The sequence below is a fragment of the Bombina bombina genome, chromosome 3 (genome assembly GCF_027579735.1).
Source record: "Bombina bombina isolate aBomBom1 chromosome 3, aBomBom1.pri, whole genome shotgun sequence".
NCBI classification, from domain to species: domain Eukaryota; kingdom Metazoa; phylum Chordata; class Amphibia; order Anura; family Bombinatoridae; genus Bombina; species Bombina bombina.
Genome location: NC_069501.1, coordinates 633,312,136 through 633,325,171, shown reverse-complemented (window position 1 = coordinate 633,325,171; position 13,036 = coordinate 633,312,136). Strand labels below are relative to the sequence as shown.

The window sequence follows — 13,036 nt, the reverse complement described above, 5'->3', positions numbered from 1 at the left end:
AAATGTATAAAATAAAAAAAGCATAAAAGGCAGCACACGTCTTCAAAACACAGTGGTTTATGATGTCTGGCCAGATCCTCTTGGGAACTTTTACTAGAGTTCCAGCACTTTTAAGTGCAAATTTTTGTTGTACTTCCTTCTTTTTATGCAAACTGTGATTTTACTGTGGTTTTAAACTATATGTATCTGCTATTTATAAGCAAATACGTATTGTTCATATGTTATCACGGTGTAAAAAAATTAAAATAAAGAAAAAGTTGGTTATTCAAAAACAGAATTTATGTTTACCTGATAAATTTCTCCTACGGTGTGTCCGGTCCACGGCTTCATCCTTACTTGTGGGATATTCTCTTCCCCTACAGGAAATGGCAAAGAGAGCACACAGCAAGAGCTGTCCATATAGCCCCCCCTCTGTCATTCGACCGACTGTTAGGAGAAAAAGGAGAAACTATAGGGTGCCATGGTGACTGTTGTGTATGGAATAAAAAAAATTAAACCTGACTAAAAGCCAGGGCGGGCCGTGGACCGGACACACCGTAGGAGAAAGAAATTTATCAGGTAAACATAAATTCTGTTTTCTCCTACATTGGTGTGTCCGGTCCACGGCTTCATCCTTACTTGTGGGAACCAATACCAAAGCTTTAGGACACGGATGAAGGGAGGGAGCAAGTCAGGTTACCTAAACGGAAGGCACCACGGCTTGCAAAACCTCTCTCCCAAAAACAGCCTCCGAAGAAGCATAAGTATCGAATTTGTAAAATTTGGCAAAAGTATGCAGAGAAGACCAAGTCGCTGCCTTACAGATCTGATCAACAGAAGCCTCGTTCTTGAAGGCCCATGTGGAAGCCACAGCTCTAGTAGAGTGAGCTGTAATTCGCTCAGGAGGCTGCCGTCCGGCAGTCTCATAAGCCAATCGGATGATGCTTTTCAGCCAAAAAGAAAGAGGTAGCAGTAGCTTTCTGCCCTCTCCTCTTACCAGAATAAACGACAAACAAAGATGATGTTTGTCTGAAATCCTTTGCTGCTTCTAAATAGAATTTTAAAGCACGGACCACATCTAGGTTGTGTAACAAACGTTCCTTCTTTGAAACTGGATTCGGACATAGAGAATGAACAACTATTTCCTGGTTAATATCCCTGTTGGAAACTACTTTTGGAAGAAAACCAGGTTTGGTACGTAAAACTATCTTATCTGCATGAAATACCAGATAGGGAGAAGTACACTGCAAGGCAGATAATTCAGAAACTCTTCTAGCAGAAGAAATAGCAACTAAAAACAGAACTTTCCAAAATAGTAACTTAATATCTATGGAATGCAAAGGTTCAAACGGAACCCCTTGAAGAGCTGAAAGTACTAAGTTTAGACTCCATGGAAGAGTCATAGGTCTGTAAACAGGCTTGATTCTGACTAACGCCTGTACAAACGCTGGTACATCTGGCACGGCTGCTAGACGTTTGTGCAACAAGACAGACAGAGCAGATATCTGTCCCTTTAGAGAACTAGCTGACAGACCTTTCTCCAAACCCTCTTGGAGAAAGGAAGAATCCTAGGAATTTTGATTTTACTCCAAGAAAAACCCTTGGATTCGCACCAACGGATATATTTGTGCCATATCTTATGGTAAATCTTCCTAGTCACAGGCTTTCTGGCTTGAACCAGAGTATCTATAACTGAATCTGAAAACCCACGCTTAGATAGAATCAAGCGTTCAATTTCCAAGCAGTCAGTTGCAGAGAGACTAGATTTGGATGTTCGAATGGACCTTGTACTAGAAGATCCTGTCTCAAAGGTAGCTTCCATGGTGGAGCCGATGACATATTCACCAGGTCTGCATACCAAGTCCTGCGTGGCCACGCAGGAGCTATTAAGATCACCGAGGCCTTCTCCCGTTTGATCCTGGCTACTAGCCTGGGAAGGAGAGGGAACGGTGGAAACACATAAGCTAGATTGAACGACCAAGGCGCCACTAATGCATCCACTAGTGTCGCCCTGGGATCCCTGGATCTGGACCCGTATCGAGGAACTTTGAAGTTCTGACGAGACGCCATCAGATCCATATCCGGAGTGCCCCATAGTTGAGTTAACTGGGCAAAGACCTCCAGGTGGAGTTCCCACTCCCCCGGATGGAAAGTCTGACTCAAATAATCCCCCTCCCAGTTGTCTACTCCTGGGATGTGGATTGCAGATAGGTGGCAGGAGTGATCCTCCGCCCATTTGATGATCTTTGATACCTCTGTCATCGCCAAGGAACTCTTTGTTCCCCCCTGATGATTGATGTACGCTACAGTCATCATGTTGTGCGACTGAAATCTTATGAATCTGGCCTTCGCTAGGTGAGGCCAGGCCAGGAGCGCATTGAATATCGCTCTCAGTTCCAAAATGTTTATCGGGAGAAGGGACTCTTCCCGAGACCATAGACCCTGAGCTTTCAGGGAGTCCCAGACCGCGCCCCAGCCTAAGAGACTGGCGTCTGTTGTGACGATGACCCACTCTGGTCTGCGGAAACTCATTCCCTGAGACAGGTGATCCTGAGTCAACCACCAGCGGAGTGAGTCTCTGGTTACCTGGTCTACTTGAATCTGGGGAGACAAGTCTGCATAATCCCCATTCCACTGTCTGAGCATGCACAGTTGCAATGGTCTTAGATGAATTTTAGCAAAAGGAACCACGTCCATTGCTGCAACCATTAGTCCTATTACCTCCATGCACTGAGCTATGGAAGGTTGAGGAATAGATTGAAGAACTTGACAAGCGTTAAAAAGTTTTAATTTTCTGACCTCTGTCAGAAAAATCTTCATTTCTACAGAATCTATTATTGTTCCCAGAAAGGGAACCCTTGTAGACGGGGACAGGGAACTCTTTTCTACTTTAACCTTCCACCCGTGAGACCTGAGAAAGGCTAATACAATGTCTGTATGAGCCCTTGATCTGGAAAGGGACGACGCTTGGATTAGAATGTCGTCTAGGTAAGGTGCTACAGCAATGCCCCTCGGTCTTAGAACCGCTAGTAGGGACCCTAGCACCTTTGTGAAAATTCTGGGAGCAGTGGCTAAACCGAACGGAAGAGCCACGAACTGGTAATGTTTTTCCAGAAAGGCGAACCTTAGGAACTGATGGTGATCTTTGTGGATAGGAATATGTAGGTACGCATCCTTTAAGTCCACGGTAGTCATGTATTGACCCTCCTGGATTGTTGGTAAAATCGTTTGAATGGTTTCCATTTTGAATGATGGAACTCTGAGGAATTTGTTTAGAATTTTTAAATCCAGAATTGGCCTGAAAGTTCCCTCTTTTTTGGGAACTACAAACAGGTTTGAGTAAAACCCCAGACCTTGTTCCGCTGTTGGAACTGTGTGTATCACTCCCATCTTTAATAGGTCTCCTACGCAATGTAAGAATGCCTGTCTCTTTATCTGGTCTGAAGATAAGCGAGACATGTGGAACCTTCCCCTTGGAGGAAGTTCCTTGAACTCTAGAAGATACCCCTGAGAGACTATTTCTAGTGCCCAGGGATCCGGAACATCTCTTGCCCAAGCCTGAGCAAAGAGAGAAAGTCTGCCCCCTACTAGATCCGGTCCCGGATCGGGGGCTACCCCTTCATGCTGTCTTGGTAGCAGCAGCAGGCTTCTTGGCCTGTTTACCCTTGTTCCAGCCTTGCATTGGTTTCCATGCTGGTTTAGGCTGGGAAGCGTTACCCTCTTGTCTAGAGGATGCAGAGTTAGGAGACTGTCCGTTCCTGAAATTGCGAAAGGAACGAAAATTAGATTTGTTCTTAGCCTTGAAAGGCCTATCCTGTGGGAGGGCATGGCCCTTTCCCCCAGTGATGTCTGAAATAATCTCCTTCAATTCTGGCCCAAAAAGGGTCTTACCTTTGAAAGGAATATTAAGCAGTTTTGTCTTGGACGACACATCCGCCGACCAAGATTTTAGCCAAAGCGCTCTGCGCGCCACTATTGCAAAACCTGAATTTGTCGCCACTAATTTAGCCAATTGAAAAGCGGCATCTAAAATAAAGGAATTAGCCAACTTTAGTGTGTGAATTCTGTCCATGACTTCCTCATATGGAGTCTCCTTATGGAGCGAATTTTCTAGTTCCTGGAACCAAAAAGACGCCGCCGTGATGACAGGAATAATGCACGAAATTGGTTGGAGAAGGAAACCTTGCTGAACAAATATCTTTTTAAGCAATCCTTCCAATGTTTTATCCATAGGATCTTTGAAAGCACAACTGTCCTCAATGGGAGTAGTTGTGCGCTTGGCGAACGTAGAAACTGCCCCCTCAACCTTAGGGACTGTTTGCCATGCGTCCCTTCTGGGGTCGACAATGGGGAACATTTTCTTAAATATAGGAGGTGGGACAAAAGGTATACCTGGCTTCTCCCACTCCTTGGTCACTATGTCCGCCACCCTCTTGGGTATCGGAAAGGCATCAGCATGCACAGGGACCTCTAGGAATTTGTCCATTTTGCTCAATTTCTCTGGAATCACCAAAGAGTCACAATCATCAAGAGTAGTTAGCACCTCCTTAAGCAGGGCGCGGAGATGTTCTAACTTAAATTTAAATGCCACGATATAAGGTTCTGCCTGCTGAGAAACTTTTCCTGAATCAGAAATTTCTCCCTCAGACCCTCCCTCACTGCCAATTCAGACTGGTGTGAGGGTATAACAGATAAATTATCGTCAGCGCCCACTTGCTCATCCTCTGTATTTAAAACTGAGCAATCACGCTTTCTGGGAAATGCTGGCAGTTTGGATAAAAGATTTGCTATAGAATTATCCATTACTGCAGTTAATTGCTGCATAGTAACAAGCATTGGCGCGCTAGATGTACTAGGTGTCGCCTGCGCGGGCAAAACTGGTGTTGACACAGAAGGAGAGGATGATGAATTATCCCCACTACCTTCATTTGAAGAATCATCTTGGGCAACCTTATTAAATGTGACAGTACTGTCCTTACTTTGTTTGGACGCCATGGCACAATTTGAACATACATTTAAAGGGGGAAACCACATTGGCCTCCATACACACAGAACATATGCTATCTGAAGGTATAGACATGTTAGACAGACTTTGGCAGGCTATTAATGCAATAAAACCTTTTTTTAAACAAAATCGTTACTGTCTCATTAAATAATAAAAAGAGCACACTTTATTTCTGAATGTTTGAAAAACTATGAAGGAAATATCCGATCTTTACAAAATTTGCACCCTAGTGTCTTAATGCTTTGAAAGTATTGCACACCAAATTTCAAGTCTCTAACCCCTTAAATGCAAACCAGAGCTAATTGTTCAATTTACCAGTTTAAACCCACTACAGTCCCTGCCACAGCCTTTGCTGCGGCTTTTAACTTCCTTGGGGGTTATTCACCACAGAAATAAGCCTTCTTGAAATAGTTTTTATGGCCACAGGACCCTCTCACATGAAGCTGCATGCTCTGCTTCCAAAAGTAACTGCGCAACTGAGGCGCGAAAATGAGGCCTCCTCCCTCTGCATACCAGAGTGAAGGGGCCTTCCTGACTAGATTAGGTGTCTAAACAACTGCCAGGCGTAATAAAAACGTTCCCAAAAGTGTTTCAAAGTCACAAAACACTCCAAAAGTCATATAAATATTATATAAATCAATCGATTTAGCCCACAATAGTGTCAACCAGTATAGAGCCCATTTATAAGTCTTCATTCTGTTATGAGTCTAAGAAAATGGCTTACCGATCCCATAAGGGAAAATGACAGTCTTCTAGCATTACTATGTCTTGTTAGAAAAGAGACTAGTCATACCTGGAGCAGAAAAGTCTGCAAACTGTTCCCCCCAACTGAAGTTCTCTGGTTTCAACAGTCCTGCGTGGGAACAGCAATGGATTTTAGTTACTGTTGCTAAAATCATACTCCTCTTTTAACAGAACTCTTCATCACTTTCTGTTGTAGAGTAAATAGTACAAACCGGCACTATTTTAAAATAAACTCTTGATAGAAGAAATAAAACTACAACTAAACACCACATACTCTTTACCATCCCCGTGGAGATGCTACTTGTTCAGAGCAGGCAAAGAGAATGGCTGGAGGGCGGAGCCAGAGGGGGGATATATGGACAGCTCTTGCTGTGTGCTCTCTTTGCCATTTCCTGTAGGGGAAGAGAATATCCCACAAGTAAGGATGAAGCTGTGGACCGGACACACCAATGTAGGAGAAAGTGCTGTCTTTCTTGGGTGTACAATATGCAAATTATACGCCTATGATACGTCTATGCTTAAAGGGACATGAAACCCAAATTTTTTCTTCCATGATTAAGATAGGGAATACAATTTTAAACAACTTTTTAATTTACTTCTATTATCTAATTTATTTCATTCTTTTGTATCATTTGTTGAAGGAGCAGCAATGCACTAATGGTTTCTAACTGAACACATGGGTGAGCCAATCACAATCGATATTTATCTGCAGCTACCAATCAACAGCTAGAACCTAGGTTCTTTGCTGCTCTTGAGCTTGCCAAGATAAACCTTTCAGCAAAGGATAACAAGAGAAGGAAGCAAATTAAATAATAGAAGTAAATTGAAAAGTTGTTTAAAATTGTATTCTCTATCTGAATCATGAAAGAAAATTTTGGGGTTTCATGTCCCTTTAAGCTCCAAAAGACATGCATTATGCATAGCCATATAAAGTTGGCCTGCAGATGTCCACTCTGAATGTACTGCACAACAGTGAAAGAGTGTCGCACAATCTTACAATTCTTTTCTGAAATTGAATCAGATAGGCAACTGGGACTTTAAAGTAATGGAAAATTTCAGACCTTAAAGGCAAATTATACACATGTTTTTCTTTGCATAAATGTTTTGTAGATCTATTTATATAGCCCATAAAGTTTTTTTTTTTTTTTTTTTTTTTTTAAATGTATAGTTTTGTTTATTTTTAAATAACATTGCTCTGATTTTCAGACTCCTAACCAAGCCCCAAAGTTTTATGAGAATACCATCATATACCTACTCCAGCTTGCTCCTGTTTGTGTAAAGGGTCTTTTCATATGCAAAAGGAGTAGTGTCTTATTTCCCACTTGCAGTGGGCTTTCCAACTACCTTTTCAACAGAGCTAAACTGAGAGCTTCTAAGTAAGTTTTTAAACAGTTTTATACTGGATTTTTATATCAGTATCTGTGCATCTTATTCTTTATAGTAGTGTCTATTACATGCAGTTATATGAAAATTAGTGTATACTGTCCCTTTAAGAATGTTGCAATGAAAAATGTATTAGTATAGAAACAAAACTGATCTCTTTTGGCTGAACTGTGACAGACAGCAGTCCCACCCACTCTCTACATAGGCTTCCTAAGGGCTTTCAAAGGGCAGGACTTCAACAATGTCATATGACACACCAAAAAAAAGTTTCCTAATGGGCTGGCATAACATTGCAATAGAAGCATTACTATAGGGACAGCTTTAACCCTTTTCACAAATTGTGCAGTTTTTTTACAGTTACACTTTTTGAGTCACCAGCTGAGCAGTTGCAAGAATTCACAAAATATGTGTTAATGCATTTGGGATTGGCTGATGGCTGTCACTTGATACAGGGGGAGTGGAAACATACATGACTAAAATTTGTCAGAAAAAAAAAAATCTACTACTTATTTGAAGCGCAGTCTTATGCATTTGCGGATTATGCAAATCTACTATATTAAAAAAAACAACAAAAAAACAAAACAAAAAAAAAAAACCCACTATATACTTTTTTTTTTTTAATGGCAAAGATGATATATATGGCATTTAATTAGCTAAAGTTTGCCAATAAACTCTTATTTACAAACATTTCTGTGTGAGGGGACACCGGAGCAGTAGAATGGCATTCATAGCTGCTCAATTCACATAGTGGATGTTCCAGTTTGGAGAGACAGACATACCAGAGAGAATATGTTAATCTGTTGTATTGCTGCAGCTTCTAAATGGCGAGTTTACACACTAATTTGTATTGAGTGACTGTATATACAGACTTGTTCCAGTGTGAACAGGAATTCTTCTTTTGCTAATGTTAAGGAAATATACTGACCCAACTCAAGTATATATCATTTTTGCAGAAAGATTTGTTGAATTTCTTGGGCAAATTTAATTAAATTATCCACCATTTGATTATATAAAATAGTGCTTTTTGACAGTAGCATTGGTCTACAAAATAGCTAGACAAGCAGAAACTACCTACATCATCCCAGGTAAGTTTCCATACTTCTAGCACACATTTGAGCATGGGAAGCCAATATTAGATTCCCTCACCAGGCCCAGGGAGGAGAGAGGTTGTGGAGCTGCACCAAAATCAAGGCCTGGACCTAACTCTCACAATCAGACAAACTTCAGTAACAGCTGCAGGTCACAGCAGAATAAGTGCAGCTGAAGCTGTGACAGGGACCAGTACAGAATACATTAAACTGTGAGGGTGAAAGAAACAAACATAGGTGTGCTACATCCACACCTACTGCAGGGAGTAGCCCAGAACACAATTAAAGCACTGGTGATATCTGAACTAGAGCACAGGTGAAATAATTAGCTTATTCGCAAACATGATTATTTTACCTGCTCTTATCCTGAAAACCTGGCCTGTTGGGGAGCCGAGGATAGGTTTGAAAACCAGTGATTTAAAGTCTCTTAATAATTGAAGAAAACTGACTGCAAAAAAAATGTGAAACATTTCACAGAATACTTAATGGTAAGAGCTTTGTTTTCACATTTAGGTTGTGGGCCCTTAAGCTAAGATGTGGATGAAGAGACTCTAAGAAAGTAATTGTTTATAGACCAGTTCCACCTTTATTCTCCAGAAAACAGCATGTAGTAGAAAACACAGGCATTCATTTTCTATTATACAATTTGTAATATTAAAAAAAAAAAACACACACACACCAGTAAGGATTTTAAGCTCAATATAGTATACCAACAATGTCATCAGTGGCTCTTTAAACTAGTCAGATATCTAAAAGCATGAGTGAGTATGGGGTAGTAGGCCAGTATGATGTAAAGGGAGCAAGCTAAGGGTCTGCTTTGTTGTAAAGGCCGTGAAGTGATATGTGTTAGAGCAACAAGGCACCTTTAATGTAAAAAAATTATTTAGGTTTAAATTGCTCATTTGTAATAAAGACGAAAAACACCCAAGTACAATGTGCTTTTTGTTACTATCATGTAATATGGCTGGATAGTGCAATGGTAACAAGGGTAGAAACAGTAGCGTAACATGACCACACCTACAATAAAGTACTGAAATTGCAAGCGTATAGAAAGACTTTATAAATCCCCTTTGGTGAAGAGTATTAGTGGTTTAAATTAAGATTAACTGCAGAAACAGAATGAGATGTTTATACACTTCAGCAGATACCCAAGATGTAACTTACAGCTCATAGGAGAGGCCTCCATGGTCCATAAATTCATTTATCATACCCTAAAATGAGAAAACAATATTAGTTACATTTCAATAATCAAACCATATAAAAAAAAAAAAAAAAAATCATATAACAATCAGTTATCAATTAAGTCAAGCAGCATTTTAATGCAACATGTAGGCAGTACTTAAAGTGATGATAAAGTTGTTCCATATCAAAAGATGCATTGCAAACATAAATAACCGTGAGTTTAATATATCTTTTTTTTTTTTTTTTTTTTTTTTTAAATGTTAATCAAGTTAATAAATCAATCTAGAAATCCTATAGTTACGAAATACGGCTGGCTCTGTGTCAACTTTTTTTTTTGGTGCAACGTATTATTTGGCATCCATTTTGGCATTATTTGGCATCCAGTTGAAATCCTCGCCGTTAGGCGACCACAAGTTTAGCCAAACCGCCCCCTCTATCTAGAGCGCATGCTCAACTGAGTTAATGTATTCTGAAAGTAAAAATGTGCTCCCGTGTGACACATGCGTATTCCTCAGTGATGGGAATCCCATCCGACTTAATCACAAGCTATTGATCCGTACAGGCAAATCATCAACGGAATATTTTTAAAGGGCAAGTTAAAGTTATTCAGCAATAAATAATTTGGTATAGATTTATTAGGATAGATATATAAAACTTTATGCCCACATTGAATTTACAATACATACGATAATGTAAAATGCTTGTTCTTTCTAGGGGATCACGATCCCAGCGACAGGATACACAACTTATCTCTCTACTACACTAGTAAACAATGAATAGCGTGAGTCATTGTTTATATTGTGACAGAGAAGAATTTGCGCATGTGCAAATCTGATTGCATTGGGAGCGAATGGGCCCACTCTCTACATCGGATACAGCATTGACCAGGAAGTCAATAAGAGGCAGAGCAAGGCACGATAAATGTTATTATAAAAAAAGTGTTTAACATTTTTTATTATCAAAACTTAGTGATTTAATTGAAGTGAAGACTGCGTGAACGGTCGGAGAAGAGCAACTTTACCATCACTTTAAGAACATGAAACACTGATACTGCAACACAAAATGTCTGATTATGAAAAGCAAAAAAAAAGTTTGCATCATACTTTCAATATTTATTTCCCCCCTATTTCCTGTAATTCAACTCTGAAAATGGTGGGTTGTCCCATTCTGAGTACTTGAAGAACTAAAGATTTAAAGGGATATTAACCTTTAACGTTGTTTAGTCCTTAAAGTGATTGTCATCATTCATGAATCAGTGCCCGTTTAAAAAATAAATAAAAACTAAAAACAGGGGCACGTTCATTCATGAAAGTTTACATTGCACCGAATTTTACAAATACTTACCTTCTCCTGAAATACCGAATCGCTGATCCCACGCCTGCAGTTCCTCTGTACTTAATCAGCAATGACGAAATAGTCTCTCTCCAATCACGGCTTCCCCCCCCAGGAGCGTTCATCTGGTGAGGCCACGCCGTGATTGGAGAAAGCCGGTTTCGTCACTGCTGTGTTAGTACAGCAGTAAGAAGCAGACGGGGCGATCGGGTGTTTCAGGAGAAGGTAAGTATTTGTAAAATTCGGTGCAATGTAAACTTTCATGAATGAAAGTGAACAACAAAGAAGCATGGCAAGTGCTCCGGATCCTCGTCTTCTGCCCAGTGTTGAGAAACTGCCGATATCGTTGTCCTCCGTCTACAAAACACGCTGTAATAACTGGCCTGAAATCACAATCTCAGTGGTCCTTTCCAGAGCAGCATGCGATCCTCACGCTGTGCTGGTCTCACAGTCTCAGACTGTCTCGCACGGTAAACAAAAAGCACTGCAAAAAAGTTCCTCTTCAGTTGTGGGAGTCCTCACCAGCTCCCAATAATGATAGAATTCAAGAAGCCAATATAAAGAGTACTTAATCCTCTCTCAGTATGGATATAAGAAAGCCAAAAGACTGTCTCAAAATTAATTAAGTGATGTACAAATAAGAGTGTTATTGTTAGGATTAAATTTTGCACCAATGTCACATTTTGATCTATTTCAAACTATTGTAGATCTTAACAAATTTGTCAGATCGTTGTCACTCAAAAAATTATTTTATGATTCAAGTAAGGAAGAAATCCAGGATGTGAATCCGGGAGAGATAGATACTGGGATGAGTGACAGTGATCTGAGATTTGTTGATAAATGTGCAGAAATTGACCTTTTTTCACTAGAGAGAGGGAAACTGAAAAAGTGATTCCCAAAGAAGGAGATTTTAAAATTGATTTAAAACCCTTTAAGAAACTATCTTCATTTTATCCCACTCAAGTAAGAAACAATAAGAAAAGGATCTTATTAGTTTACATGAAAATGTTACTAGGAAACAAACTACCTTTAGATATGACAATCTAAGTAGACAAGAAAGAATAGCAGTGAAACAATTAAAATCGAACTAATAATTCGTAACTCAGACAATGGGGGCAAAGTAGTCATTTTAGATCGAACATCCCATTATGCCAGTCTTTCATTACCTGCCTAAAATTCACAAGAGCCTAACTTCTCTTTCGGGCCGCCCAATAGTCGGAGGGATTGGGTCCCTAAACGAACCATTGTGTGCCATGGTTGACACGTTTTGGCAACCAATTGTATTAGGCCTAAAAAGTTACATTAGGGATACTACAGATTTGATAACACAACTAGAAGGTATTGAGTGGTCTAGTTCTCATCAATTTGTAGCCATAGATGTTGCTTGGCTTTACACTTCAATTCCTCATGATAAAGGTTTACAGGCAGTTGAATTTTGTCTAGAATTTTTTTTTTACAGATTACAGTGAAGAAACAAAAAAGTGTTCATCTTGATATCAATAGAATACTTACTGACCCATAATTTTTTTATGTTTGAGGGTAGTTAGTTTCGCCAAAGACAGGGGACAGCTATGGGGGCAAAGTTTGCCCCCACTTACGCCAATTTATATCTGGGCTGGTGGGAGCTGTCCCGTGTCTTTGGCGACAGTAATCCCTTTAGAGATTACATCAAATATTATGGTCGCAACATTGACGACTTGGTGTTTATTTTTGCTATCTTTTTTTCCTATCTGCCAACTAATGATCTAAATTTGAAATGTACTATTGAGTACAATGCAGATAGTATGCCTTCTCTAGATGTAATCTTGAAGTCTAACTTAATCAGTAATTCAATAGAAGAACTTTACAGGAAAGAGACTGCAGGTAACACACTATTAAAAGCAAATTCTTGCCACCCCTAACATGTAATGCGTGCGATACCCAAGGGGCAGTTTATGCGCACGAAAAGGAACTGTACCACAGAAAAATGTTATGAGGCACATTCCAAAGAAACAGAAAGGTTCTTAGAGGATATTCAGCACACCAATTACAGATAGCGAAGAAAGAGGTAGATTCTATGGACAGAAAAGATCTGTTCATATCAAAGAAAAAGAAGGTGGGCAGGAATAGGGATTTTCAAAAGAAACCATTTTTTATTACTACCCATAGTAGAGAACATAATCGTATATGTAAGATAGTCAAGAAAGCTTTACCCATATTGAATGTTCATGATACATTATGTAAAATTCTGGAGAATGGATGTCAATTTGTTACTAGGAGGTCTAAGACATTATCAAATATATTGTCTCCTTCAATGTTACATAGTGATAAAACAGGTAATTGG

General features: G+C 39.8%; 1 protein-coding gene across 1 annotated transcript in view; it reads right to left on the bottom strand.

Moving 5' to 3' along the window:
- Positions 1 to 13,036, bottom strand: part of RPS6KB1 (ribosomal protein S6 kinase B1) — a gene marked incomplete in the record, with an annotated part of 122,639 nt that overhangs the window by 99,387 nt on the left and 10,216 nt on the right. The window contains 1 exon segment of the mRNA XM_053707338.1: positions 9,364 to 9,410. Within this exon segment, the coding sequence (XP_053563313.1) occupies positions 9,364 to 9,410 (47 nt within the window).